The 12,577-nt window shown below is 50.5% G+C and overlaps 1 protein-coding gene across 1 annotated transcript in view; it reads right to left on the bottom strand.

The window, feature by feature from the left end:
* Window positions 1-729: 729 nt before the first annotated feature.
* The window catches only part of nrp2a (neuropilin 2a), a gene marked incomplete at its 5' end in the record, with an annotated part of 21,319 nt that continues 9,471 nt past the window's right edge, over window positions 730-12,577 (bottom strand). Inside the window, 5 exons of the mRNA XM_080520097.1 lie at window positions 730-1,782; window positions 1,942-2,004; window positions 6,791-6,823; window positions 8,786-8,882; window positions 9,967-10,233. Of these exons, the coding sequence (XP_080376223.1) occupies window positions 1,478-1,782; window positions 1,942-2,004; window positions 6,791-6,823; window positions 8,786-8,882; window positions 9,967-10,233 (765 nt within the window). The 3' untranslated portion in view covers window positions 730-1,477. The remainder of the gene's footprint in view (window positions 1,783-1,941; window positions 2,005-6,790; window positions 6,824-8,785; window positions 8,883-9,966; window positions 10,234-12,577) is intronic.

The following is a 12,577-nucleotide window of genomic DNA, read 5'->3' as shown; positions in this document are numbered from 1 at the left end:
CTCGTCCTCTCGCCAGTCCAGTCTGACCACGAAACACGGGGACTCTTCGGAATCCCTCCCGGAAAAACCCCCCCAAAAAAACAAAAACGCTCGTCTTGTCTGTGCGAGAATCACGGTAGAAATGAAGAAATAAAACAGAATAAATCACAAGTCAGGCCGAAAGTAGCCCGTGTGTTGATTGGGGGGTGGTGTGATGAGGGAGGGGGGGAGGAGGGGAGGAGGGGGAGGAGGGGTAGGTCCTTTAAATCATGGCTTTTTGAGGTCCACATTGTAAAAGAGAGAGCTGCAGTCCTCCTCTCTTGTCTCGGTGTCGCCTCAACGTTCCTTTTTCAACATTTCCACCGACAGTTTAAGGCTTGTTGTGGATGAAGACGAGCCGTTTCTGCTTTAATCCCGTTTCAGGGGGAAGTTTTCTTTTTCTTTTTTCTTTCTCTGGTGTTGTGGACTGGAGCACAGCGCCCCCCGCAGGGCGGCGGGGGGGGTTTAGTGCTCCGTCAGTCAGTCTCTCTTTGTTTCTCTTCCTCCAGTGGTTCAGTCTCTGCCCTCACCAGCAATCCATAGGTTGCACCGACCAGCAATCCTTGACCTTTCTCCATTAACCACAATGTAAACATGACCTTCTGCTGGACAGGAACCAGCAACAACTAAATCTAACAATAACTTCTCTCTGCCATTAAAACAATGTGCTAAAATACCCATTCCCACCCCCCCAGACTCGAAACACAGAGACTTTCTTCGCCTTATTTTTTTTCAAACTTATCTTCCGCCACAGGCCAGAACGGAAACACTGAACAGAAAGAGAGTGATTGAGCAGAAAGACAAAACTCAGGGGACGTCAGTGACTAAAATACCACAGACTGTCAGGAACTAAGAGGATAACTGAGGCTGATAGGCAGCAGAGTCTACGCTGGAACAAAGGAGCCGGCGGGCCACACAGAGGAGGCCACTGTGTTCACATGTGATAAAAAAAAAACAAAACAACAACTAAACAAAGAAAAAAAAAGAGTCTTTCTAAGCACGTTCCTATCCTACCGCCGTTCCAACACAATGTGTCCTGGCGCTCTGGGTCGTTTACAGTATCCAGTTTCACAACTAGAGCTCGATGATGCATTTATAAACAGTTGTGTTGTGGTGGACCAGGGACCTGGAATTGATATGTGTAGATATTTGTTTTCTCTGAGGTCCAGCGTCCCCGTAAGAACAGTCCGTCTTGGCGAGACCCCGGCGTCTCGCCCGCTGGCCCTTCGACCACAACAACTCCCAACGCTGGCCCGCGCCACATGTTTCCAACAGAAACAGCTGGACTGTGGCTTTCTCACCGTCCTTGTGTCGTGGGATCCGCGCCACCAAGGAAGTATACTGACGCTAAAGTGAACTGGAGGAAATGACGAAAATAGTGAGAGTTTTTTTTTTTTTTTTTTTCACGAAAAAAATGGCTCAATCTCTCGCTTGGGGTTTCCATCGGGGGCGCCGGGCCTCACGCCTCGGTGCAGCAGCGCTGCTGGTTGAGCTTGACCTTGTGCTTGAGGCCGTCGTACAGCTCGAAGTTGTAGTTCTCCAGGGTGGTGGAGGAGCGAGACGACAGGCCGCTGTAGGAGCAGGTGCAGTAGAGGAGCAGGCCGGCGCACACCGCCCCCAGCAGCACGCCCAGCGAGCTCATCACGATGATGGTGACCAGGATGGGGTCCAGCGTGTACAGCCACGAGTTGTCCTTCTCCGAGACCCGCGTCACCGGGGGGTCCGAGGACGGCGACGCCGTGCTCCACTCGGGGAACTGCAGACCTGCGGGACGGAGGCGGGAAGTGAACCGGAGACCTCTACCGACGGCAGAACCGACGGGACCCGATTGAGCAAAACAGTCGTCAAACACAAAATCCTCGTTATTTTTTTAAAAAAGGCAATGATTGGGGGGATTTTGTTTAGCAGCATAGCGAGGTTTACCTCCACCCAGTGCGTCTCTGTCGCTGAAAAGTCGACCGTCTCCAAAGTCGGTGGGTCTCCTGACTGTTGACAGAAGCACAGAAAACACTGGCTTTAAAGCTTCAGTACGTACAGACGAAGTGGATGATATAAACTTTATTCCCTGTAAATCTCGGCTTCTTCTTCTCTTGCTAGACTGACGTCATGCTCCACACTGGATTGACCCAATAACCCACCTTGTGGAACAAACAGGTACTGCAAGACTATACTGTTGCCATATTGAGTTGAATACTTTGGATTATTTCTGATATTACAAACAAATTTCCAATTTCAGTATATTTGACACTGCCAACAATCATCAGTACACAAACATTTAGAAAGCCTGCAGCGATAAACAACCCTCCGGATATTCAGAATAGCTTTTTAATTCACTGCTGCTGATTGGGATCACTTGGAGACGTGACATCACACTGAAACACACAGTTAATAGTAGAAAAATATGACTTTATTAATAGAGAAAGGTCATTAAGATACATTCCTGTCAAACACACAGTCATCACGTAGGATGGTATAAGACTGCTCATTCTGTGTAAATAAAAATGCAAACACGTTTTCATCGAACAATCAACGTCACCCACCGTTACCACAGTCATCAACACGATTACACCGTCAAGTTTAAGAGTGGTGGATTAGCGGATTCACAGAGGAAACAATAATGAACTCATGGGAACAAATATCAGCGTTTAAGTCGCGGTTGTGGCGGCGGCGGCGCCGGAGAAAGTTGCGCCCCCGTCGCCGCCGCCGCTCGCCGTGGAGCTGAAGATTGAAATGTATGTGAGGGTCTGAACGGGAAGACTACAAGTGTGGTGGAACTCGCAATGGCTGCAGCACTTTAGCCGAGCCCAATGGCTCAAGTGTACTTACACTTTAGATGAGTTTTCTGTTTTACTTTGCGTGTGTGTGTGTGTGTGTGTGTGTGTGTGTGTGTGTGTGTGTGTGTGTGTGTGTGTGAGAGAGTGTGTTTGCGATGGCGGCTCTTGGCAGGCGTTCAGGAGTGGGAGTAGCTGCTTGGCAAGGCGCACGTCTCGATCTGGAGGTCTTCGACGGCCAATGGCATTATTAATACCGTTGCCAGGGCAACCGGAGTTGGCAGGCCGTTTGGGCGCCGGGGTTTGCGGCGGATCGCGGGGAGAAGTGCTCACCGCCGCCTTAATAAATGTTATCTGTCCATTAACTAATTACAACTATTAGAGGCTTGGAGCGTTAATGGTGTCGAGATGGATCAAGCAGGGTGTCCAATCCCTCCTTCCAAAGTTGATTTAAAAGCACATCGTGAGCTTGTGCCAAAGAACCCCCCCCTACCCTCCACCCCCTACCCTCCACCCCCCTACCCTCCACCCTCCACCCCCAGACTCACACACTCTTGAGAGAAAAGTGCAGCTACTAAATTATGACAACAAATGGAGGCTTTCTGCTGAGCTGTGTGCTCGTGGCTGATGGATCCCTGCAGCTGTGACGGACCGGGGGGGGGGGGGGGGGGGGGCTCAAGGCCCCGTTGAGCCAAAGACTGACGACCCCAATTTCGTTCAGTCGCTGAAGTGAGCCGGCGTCAAATTCCACCCACTTCTGCTCTGACCGATGACGGGGACTCGCTGCCAATTGGTCCATCTCCGTCACGTATTTGAGAACCTTTTAATTTGTGGTGAAATATCATTCCAGAGCCCAGATGTGTTGAATGTTTGCTGTGACTTATCTCACGTTAACGGCCACTGGCGGCATCTGATGGCACTGGGAGGAAAACCCATCAATCGCTGGTAGCCCTGCTCTGGTTTCCAGAACACCCTGGAGCCTTGTCAAGGCGGCGCATATACAGCACCACACTTGGCTTATGGCTTCCAGCTGTTGCACCGAGGGACTTCGCAGCATAAATCTCAGGAGGAGGAGTGATGGCGGACAGATGTGTCTATTTACAAGCCCAAAAGCAACAGGCGCATATTGAGGGTGAAAACAGGCCGAGGCCTGGCCGCGACTTTCATACGAAGAACAACGGGAGTGGGTGGTATGGAGCGGAGATGGGGGGGGCGGAGCCACGAGCTTTATTACAACAGAGAATCAAGATGAAACACTAAACACTGACGACGGCTGCATCCATCACTGACTGACGCCTTTATCAGGAGAAGACGAGACGTTCAATCAAACGGGCTGGTTATCTCCATTTTGTGATGCAGGACTTAAAGTATGATGGATTTGCATTCCTTTGTTTTTAAATGTGCACATGCTTTGTTGAATAAGGACAATGGGAACATTTTTTTTTCTCCTCTCCAGTTGCAACACCCTCCCTATTGGCACGACTCACATCTCGGCGAACCCGTGTTGTTCTTGCAGAGAGACCAGGAGCTTTGTGTTCTGGCGCTTGCCAGATCATTTCCAGAGCGAGCACACGGAATCCTCCCAGCCTAACAGTTTTCTCCTCTCTCGGCGCTGCTGGTGTCTCTGGGGTCTTGTTTTATCCTTGTGGTTTGGCAGCTCGACCCCCCCCCCCCCTCCCTCCTCCTCCAGCCCACACAGGTCTGTGTGCTTGTCCATGCTGGGGTCGTTCCAGGAGGACGAGGAGCCAGACGGCACTCAATGGTCCGAGTCAAGCTGCTCAGATAAATAACTTACTCAGACTTCAGTCCTTGTCGGGAGCAGCGTGGCGTGAAAATGTCAACAGCAAACTCCTTAACGGAACGGGGTTGGGGGGGGGGGGGGGGGGGCACCGACCGAGGCCACGTCCAGCAGAACCAGAGGGAGGGGCCGGCGTGAACTCCAGGAGGGAGGGAGGGAGGCAGGGGGGGGGTCGTCCAGCAGGTCCAGACTCACACTGTGTCCTCCTCCTCCGCCAAACACAAGCCGGCGTCTCTCTAGCAGAGGGTCCGGTGTCGGTCCCGGCTGTCCAGCCGCACCGTCAGGACTGGCTCCACCCCTGGGGCGGCCATACTGGACGACCAGTTCGAGTACTGGAAGCACTGCGAGGAGCTGTGGTAGGCCACCGACAGCTGGCTCTTCTTGGTGGCCAGGTGTTGCCGGCAGCAACAGAGGGCCCTGACCAAGATGGCCGCCGCCAGGAGAAGGAGGGCGCCCCCGGCGGCCATAATGTAATACCAGTGGATGGGCAAGGGAGGCACAGGAACGCCTCCCCCTGGTGGAGAGACACAGAATGATTGGCCGGCGGGAACAGAGAGGAGTGGCACTTGTTTATCTTCTACATTTGACTCTGTAATTCCAGTTTCTGAGCAGCAGGCGTGCACCTCGTACGAGCATGCACAAGCATGCCAGTTGCAAAAAAACAAATTTCAAATTCATCTCCAAGGCCAGAAAATGAAAAAATAAAAAAGAAGCATCCATTTGGGTTGCAGTTGGAGGACAAGTTTTCACACCAAGATCACCAAGAGATTTGGTTTGAAATTAGTCCAATCGAGGCTCCAATAAAATAAAATGCAATTAATTAAATTTTTTTCTCTCTCTCAAAGCTCCAATGAAATTACTTGGTGTGAAACAAACGCCAAAATAATTAGTTAAAAAAGCACTCACACACACTGAATCAAGGAGCTTCTCTTCCCGAACCGAAGCGTCTCGGAGCCATGCAAGAATCAGTCGGACACCACATGGGAATCCAATGTTCCAGCGCTCACACTGGATCCACATTTGTTATTTAGCTGGCTCAGGTTGGCACCTTTCTTTTTGAGTACATAATTTATCCTGGGCTTTTTTAAATTTTTTTTATTTTTCCTTTTTGTCGTGCATCATCCTCCCGGCCAGTCCTCTTCCTCCTCCAGCCAAGCGCCGTCTCCTTGGAGACTATCTCCACAGATCCTCTGCTCTGCAGCCCCTGGCTTCACCCCCCCCCCCCCCCCCCCCCCCCCACTCCCCCTCAGATTCTTGGTAAGAAGCGACTAACCATCTTCCAAGAAGCTTCTACTCTTAAATCCAAGTCCGCTACAACAAAAACCCCCCCGAGGACGTGGAGAACTGGAAAGATGGCGGCCGTGTGCAACGTTCCAGAGCGAAGCCGAGCTGAATACGTCCTGATTTTTGGACCGTGTCACGTAATTACGGGGGGAAATGGTGCGTGGTCCCGCTACTTCACACTGCACACGCTCATTAGACGGAGCCGGGTCGGCGAGGGGGGGGGGGCGAGAGACACCGGAGCTCCACGCCGCTCAGTCACTCTATCTGATTGCTCCTCGCTGGGGTATTAATGTGTGTGTTTGTCAAAGGTTAGACACTCTGCGTGTGTGTGCATGTGTGTGTGTGTGTGTGCAGGAGAGCACGGGAGTGGGAAAGCCGAGGAAATGCACACACATCACATTCGCAGTGAAACCACCAGCCTCTTATCTTATTGGACAACATTATGAGATGCCAAAACACTAACATCAATCTCCGCCGGTCCCCGCGGAGCCTCTAAATATTTTTCATGAGGCAGACAGTTATTTAAAACCCTCCAGGCTGCGTCATGCAGCCCAGAACCCACAATATGGAGCTTTTTCTTTCCACATATCGGAGATTTTGCCATTTCCGTGATTAATGTGGGCTGAAGTGATGTGCAGCAATAACTTACTGGGCTCATTTACATTCACTTGGTCTGTGCACATCTACATTTTAGATGTGATGCTTGCTTGTGCTCAACAACTAAAATAAAACCAATAAAAAAAACCCTGTTAATTTGCAGCCGTCACACAGCTCTGGCAGACGCAGCCTCTGTTGTCAGTGAAGGTGTTCTGGTTCGTCGCCGCCTTTGTGCCGCCAAGCAAAACAACCCAGGCCAGTGCAAAACCGACGGGCGGGAAGCAAGACCAGATGGAAAGATGGACGTCGGCGTGGAACTCACCTGGGTTCTCTGGAGAAAACGCAGCGATGGGTTCTGCGAGGACACGGGGGAAGCAGAGGGAGAGAGAGAGGAGGCGGTTAGATAACTTTAACCAGCAGCAAAAAGTCACACAAATGTCAGACAAATGTCGCGAGACGATCAAACTCCTCCCGAGGAAATCTGAGTTAATTCCTCAGATAGCTGGCGTGAATTATGGCATTTTGCCGGCCGCCGCTGCCGGAATGAGATTTCAAACGGGGCTGCAGTGTGTGAGGCGGGGGGGTTTGAGATCGGCGGCGAGGGCGGCGCCTCGGCAAAGTTCACACATTTCAAGTTGTTTATCTGGCGAGTCCAGTCGCACCGGAGCGGCGGCCGGGTTCTTTTGGCTCGCTGTGACTGCACAGAGCAGAACCTTCCGCTTTTGATTGCCTGGAATGCAAACACAAAGACCTGGAGTGTGTGTGTGTGTGTGTGTGTGTGTGTGTGTGTGTGTGTGTGTGTGGGGGGGGTATGAGGTAAGCCGACATGGGAGCTGCCGTCTCTCGGCGGGGGAAACACCACGTACTGTGGAAAACTCTACTGTGGAGGGTGATAAGCGCCGTCCCAGCATGCACTGGGAGTGGCGAAGGAGGAGGACGGAGGGGGGGACGGAGGGGGGACGGAGGGGAGGACGGAGGGGGGGACGGAGGGGGGACGGAGGAGAGGACGGAGGAGAGGACGGAGGAGAGGACGGAGGGGTAGAAGGAGGGGGATGGAGGGGAGGACAGAGGGGGGACGGAGGGGTAGAAGGAGGGGAGGATGGAGAGGGACGGAGGGGAGGACAGAGGGGGGACGGAGGGGTAGAAGGAGGGGAGGATGGAGGGGGCCAGAGAGGGGGACGGAGGGGGGGCGGAGGAGGGACAGAGGGGGAAGACGGAGGGTGGGACGGAGGGGAAGACGGAGTGGAGGACGGAGGGGAGGACGGAGGGGGACGGAGGGGGGGCGGAGGGGAAGACGGAGGGTGGGACGGAGTGGAGGACGGAGGGGAAGACAGAGGGTGGGACGGAAGGGAGGACGGAGGGGGACGGAGGGGAAGACGGAGGGTGGGACGGAGGGTGGGACGGAGGGGAGGACGGAGGGGAGGACGAGACTGGCTGTCATCTCTGCCTTCCAGGCTGCTGTGCTGCTACACACACACACACACACGCGCACGCACGCGGGCACGCACGCACGCACGCACGCACGCACGCACGCACGCACGCACGCACGCACGCACGCACGCACGCACGCACGCACGCACGCACGCACGCACGCACGCACGCACACACACACACACACACACACACACACACACACACACACACACACACACACACACACACACACACACACACACACACACACACACACACACACACACACACACACACACACACACACACACACACACACCGTCCCAGCAGCCCCTGCTCAGGCCAGATTAGCGCCGCCGCTCCAGAGCAACTTGCTGCTGAAACAGAAAGTCTGGTTTTTTGTTTTTTTTTGTTTTTTTTTCTTCCTCTGACGGCCGGGAAAATAAAAAAAAACAAAAACGTCTATTTACGAAAAAAACCCACGGCGAAGCGAGAGCAGGAGCGATGGAGGGAGGAAGAGACGAGCAGAAATCTAATGAAACATAGATTAGCATCGCCGGGGCCCACGGGGCGTTTATGGCCTACTTTCCCTATTCTTCTCTTCCTTTCTTTCTTTCTTTTTTTTGTGGAGGAGTAAACGCTGTCCCTCCCTCTCCTTCCTCCTTTCATCTCGGCATTCGGTGGAATCTTTGGAGGAGAGATCATCTCTGGATCTGGGATGGGAGGCGGAGGAGGAAGAGGCGGAGGAGGAAGAGGAAGGGGAAGGGGGGCTTCAGGACCTCACGGCTAAAAGAGGAGGAGGAGCCGGCAGATCGACGGAGGGCGAGGTGACGAGGTGACGGTGACACGAGGTCAAGAAGGTCGCGTGTGTTTTGCTTTTTCTCTTCAGCAGGTTGTAACTTACGTGTGCACTCTTTGAGGGGGGAGCTGGAGCTCATCTGGATGTTGTCGATCCAGATGTGTCCTCTGGTGCCGTGCACAAAGAATCCCTCCATCACAACCTAGAAAGTTCAGAAAGAGAGAGAGAGAGAGAGAGAGAGGAAGAGGGGAAACAGGATGAAGCAAAAGGGGGTGGAGGCGGATTGAGAATGAGGACAAGCAGAAGGAGGAGGAGAACCAAGATAAAAAGTTAATACGGAGCTGAAAGTTGCACTCGGCGTCGCAATCATCCTCCGTTCGTCTGCAAGCGTCTGACTTGTTCATGACAACGTTGAAAAGAAAGACAAAAGACAAAAGACGGTGGAGACGGACGTCCCTCCAGTTTCAACTGAAACGGGCCTGAGGATAAAACATCTGGGCTTTTTTTTTACTTTTTTCTTTCTTGTTTTTTTTTTTCCTTGAGAACAAAAAAAGGGGAAAAAACAATAGAGAATGAGGGAAAAAAGAAAAATGGTCGTTAGGGTCTTTTCTTTATTTTCTTTTTCCCCTTGTGTCAAAAAGCAAAACAAATAAAAGGGGAAAATAAGGAAAAAAGAAAAGAAAAAAAGAGAAAAAGAGGAAAAAATAAGAAAAAGAGGAAAAAAACTAAATGAAACAAAGAGAATAAAGAAAAAATGGCAAAAAAGAAGATAGTTGGGGTCTTTTCTTTATTTTTTCTTTATCTTTTGTTCCCTTGCATCAAAAAGAAAAACAAATTAAAAGAAAAGAAAAAAGGAAAAATGATAAGAAAAAGAAAGAAAAAGAAGAAAAAGAAAAAAAATAAAGAAAAAAGGGGGGTAAAGAAGATATTTGGGGTCTTTTCTTTATTTTTTCTTTACCTTTTGTTCCCTTGCATCAAAAAGCGAATTAAAATACAAATTCAAAGAAAAGAAAAAAGGACAAGAAAAAGAAAAAGAAAGAGAAAAATAAGAAAAAAGAACAATAGGGTCTTTACTTTATTTCTTACCTTGCATCAAAAAGCAAAAAAAAGGAAAAGATAACAAGAATAGAAAAAGTCTAAAAAGGAAAAATGGTCTTTCCTTTCTTTTTACTTTTTATTCTTTTGTTTCCTCTTTTCTTTTTCCCCGTTGCACAAAAGAAGAAGCAAAGCAAAGCAAAGCAAAGCAAGGCAAAGCAAGGCAAAGCAGTGTGTTCCGTCTCGCCCACCTGGAAGTCTTTGGGGGAGCGGGGCAGGATGGTGCGTCCCTCCTTCCACACGGGGCCCTGGTCGTCCTTCAGCGTCCACAGCAGCGTCTCCTGGTTGTGTGCGTCCCGCAGCAGCACCCTGAGGTGTCCCTGGGCGTCGCCCCACAGCTGGTAGGAGAAGGTGAGGCAGAGCGGCCCCGTGTCGGCCGCCACCGCCGGGCTGAGCAGCCGGGCCTGCTGCCGCTCCGTCTTCAGCGCCGGCGTCCAGGTACAGGTAGCTGTTGAGCTCTGCGGACCGGGGAGACACAGCGAGTCCTTCACCCCGGGGCTTTTCTCAACATGCAGACGGCAAATAGTGGAAGAACTGGCGCTTATGAGCCGGCATTTTTTAGTTTTTACATAAAATCTGTCACTTCTAACAGAGAAAATCGCATTTATTTATGTATCTATTGGGAAATGTATAAAAAATTCACAATAGTAATATTATTGCACAATATAGTAATGATTTATTCCAGGTAGATGCGCTCCTGTTAGGTGACTTTTGAAAAACAAGCCATAAAATTTGAAGAAAATAGCAGAAATCTTCTCTTGGTGAAAAGCAAAACACTGGATTTGCATACAAACAATCAGAAATCAAACGTGTGTTTCCACCAACAAAGAGCAGGTCGGGGTTGACTTGACCTTGAGTTTGGTGGCGACTGCAGTCAAAAGCAAGTGAAAGAAAGATTTAATGGGTTTTCATTTGGGCCCCGGGGGCAATAAAAAGTGGGGAATTAGAAAGTGCAGTGCAGACGTCACACACACACACACACACACACACAGCGAGTCACACAATTATCAGCATTAATCATGATGGCTGGCACACTCACACACACTCTGTCTCCATGTACACACACAGAATGTCTTTTCACACAGTCAGACACTTCCAGCATGACTCCACCGACACACAAAACAATATTCACACCAAACAATGGGGGGCATGACAAATATAAACACGGAGAAGAATACATGCAGTGAAGGCAGGACTCCGCCAGGGCCCTCGGGGCCGATTCCTCTTCATTCCCTTCCAGGTAAACGAGTTTAAACAACGGAAAAGTCCTACAAACTGCTCGCCACTCCATTTGTTTACACCAGAGGATGTTTGGTTTGCAAATTGGATGCAGACGTGGATTCTATTGTGAGCGAATGAGGCTGGTGGGCCGCTGCCTGTATTTGTGGAGGGGTGTGTGTGTGTGTGTGTGTGTGTGTGGTGTGTGTGTGTGTGTGTGTGTGTGTGTGTGTGTGTGAGAGTGACTCAATGAGGCGTCTGGTGGAGAATTTCTTAAGTGGGCCCGGTGGGAAAATGTCCAGTATCAACAATCTGCAGATTAAATCACCTGCTTCCATCATGAACAACTGTGTGTGTGTATGTGTGTGTGTGTGTGTGTGTGTGTGTGTGTGTGTGTGTGTGTGTGTGTGTGTGTGTGTGTGTGTGTGTGACTACGTGCTTTGTGTTTTACAGGCTGAGAATCAGTGAGACCATCAGCGTTTGTCTGTTTCAGCAGCCAGTGTGTGTTTACAGCGTCTGAGCTCCGGTTATTGACTGGACTGATAACCTTTTGCTGTGTGTGTGTGTGTGTGTGTGTGTGTGGTGTGTGTGTGTGTGTGTGTGTGTGTGTGTGTGTGTGTGTGTGTGTGCAGATCACACTCGCTGTGTCTGAAGGGACAAGTCTTCCTCGGGTCTGACAGCTCCCCTCTGCCCTCCATACGCCTGTGTGACACTTCAGACAGTGTGTGTGACAGTGTGTCCCTTGGGCCCTGTGCAGCTCTCAAACAAGTGTGTGTGTGTGTGTGTGTGTGTGTGTGTGTGTGTGTGTGTGTGTGTGTGTGTGTGTGTGTGTGTGTGTGCTCTCCCTTGCTGCATGAGACAGTTGTTGAACAAAGTGTGCACCATGAACCATATTTGATGCTGTAGAAGCGCCACAGGCTCTGCCCAACACACACACACACACACACACACACACACACACACACACACACACACACACACACACTTCTGTCTTGTGTTCACTTGTTCACCTTCTCCACACAGCAGAGTTTTATTAATCTATTCCACAGTGGAATCTCAGTCTCCTCGTCGTGGTGTTTTCATTATCCAGACATGAATCCGTCTCTTGTCCTGCTTTCTACATTTCTATCCTGTGAGGACCGGGGAAGAACCACAATCACCCTGGAGAACATGCAGACCGACGCACAAAGGCCCCCCACTGTGAGGCTCGCATGTAAAGTGTCTAGTTGGGAGGAATTTAACCTTTATGTGACTATATGTGATTAAATTGTTGATGTTTTCAAAGGCAAACGATTGAAATGACTCCAAACTTGCCAATAAGACAATTTTGACTAAATGTTTTTGGTGCAAAAAACCATTGCATTCTGGGTGTTTTTGCACACAATGATGTTTTCTTTGAAATTTGAACGAGCCATATCAAGGCCAACAACCTGGGAGTTTTGCGTCGACGCGGAGGTCCATGTGGCGAGGAGTCTGAGGAGGAAGGAATCCTTGCAGGGGATTAAACGGTGATGTGATAGTGGTGAAATAATGATCCTGCACTGGCTGGGATTTCTGACCTTTGACACGGAGCAGGAAAACAAA

This window comes from Blennius ocellaris (assembly GCF_963422515.1).
Source record: "Blennius ocellaris genome assembly, chromosome: 24".
Lineage (NCBI taxonomy): Eukaryota > Metazoa > Chordata > Actinopteri > Blenniiformes > Blenniidae > Blennius > Blennius ocellaris.
The sequence above is the reverse complement of the archived record's forward strand: the minus strand, read 5'-3'. Positions and strand labels throughout refer to the sequence as shown.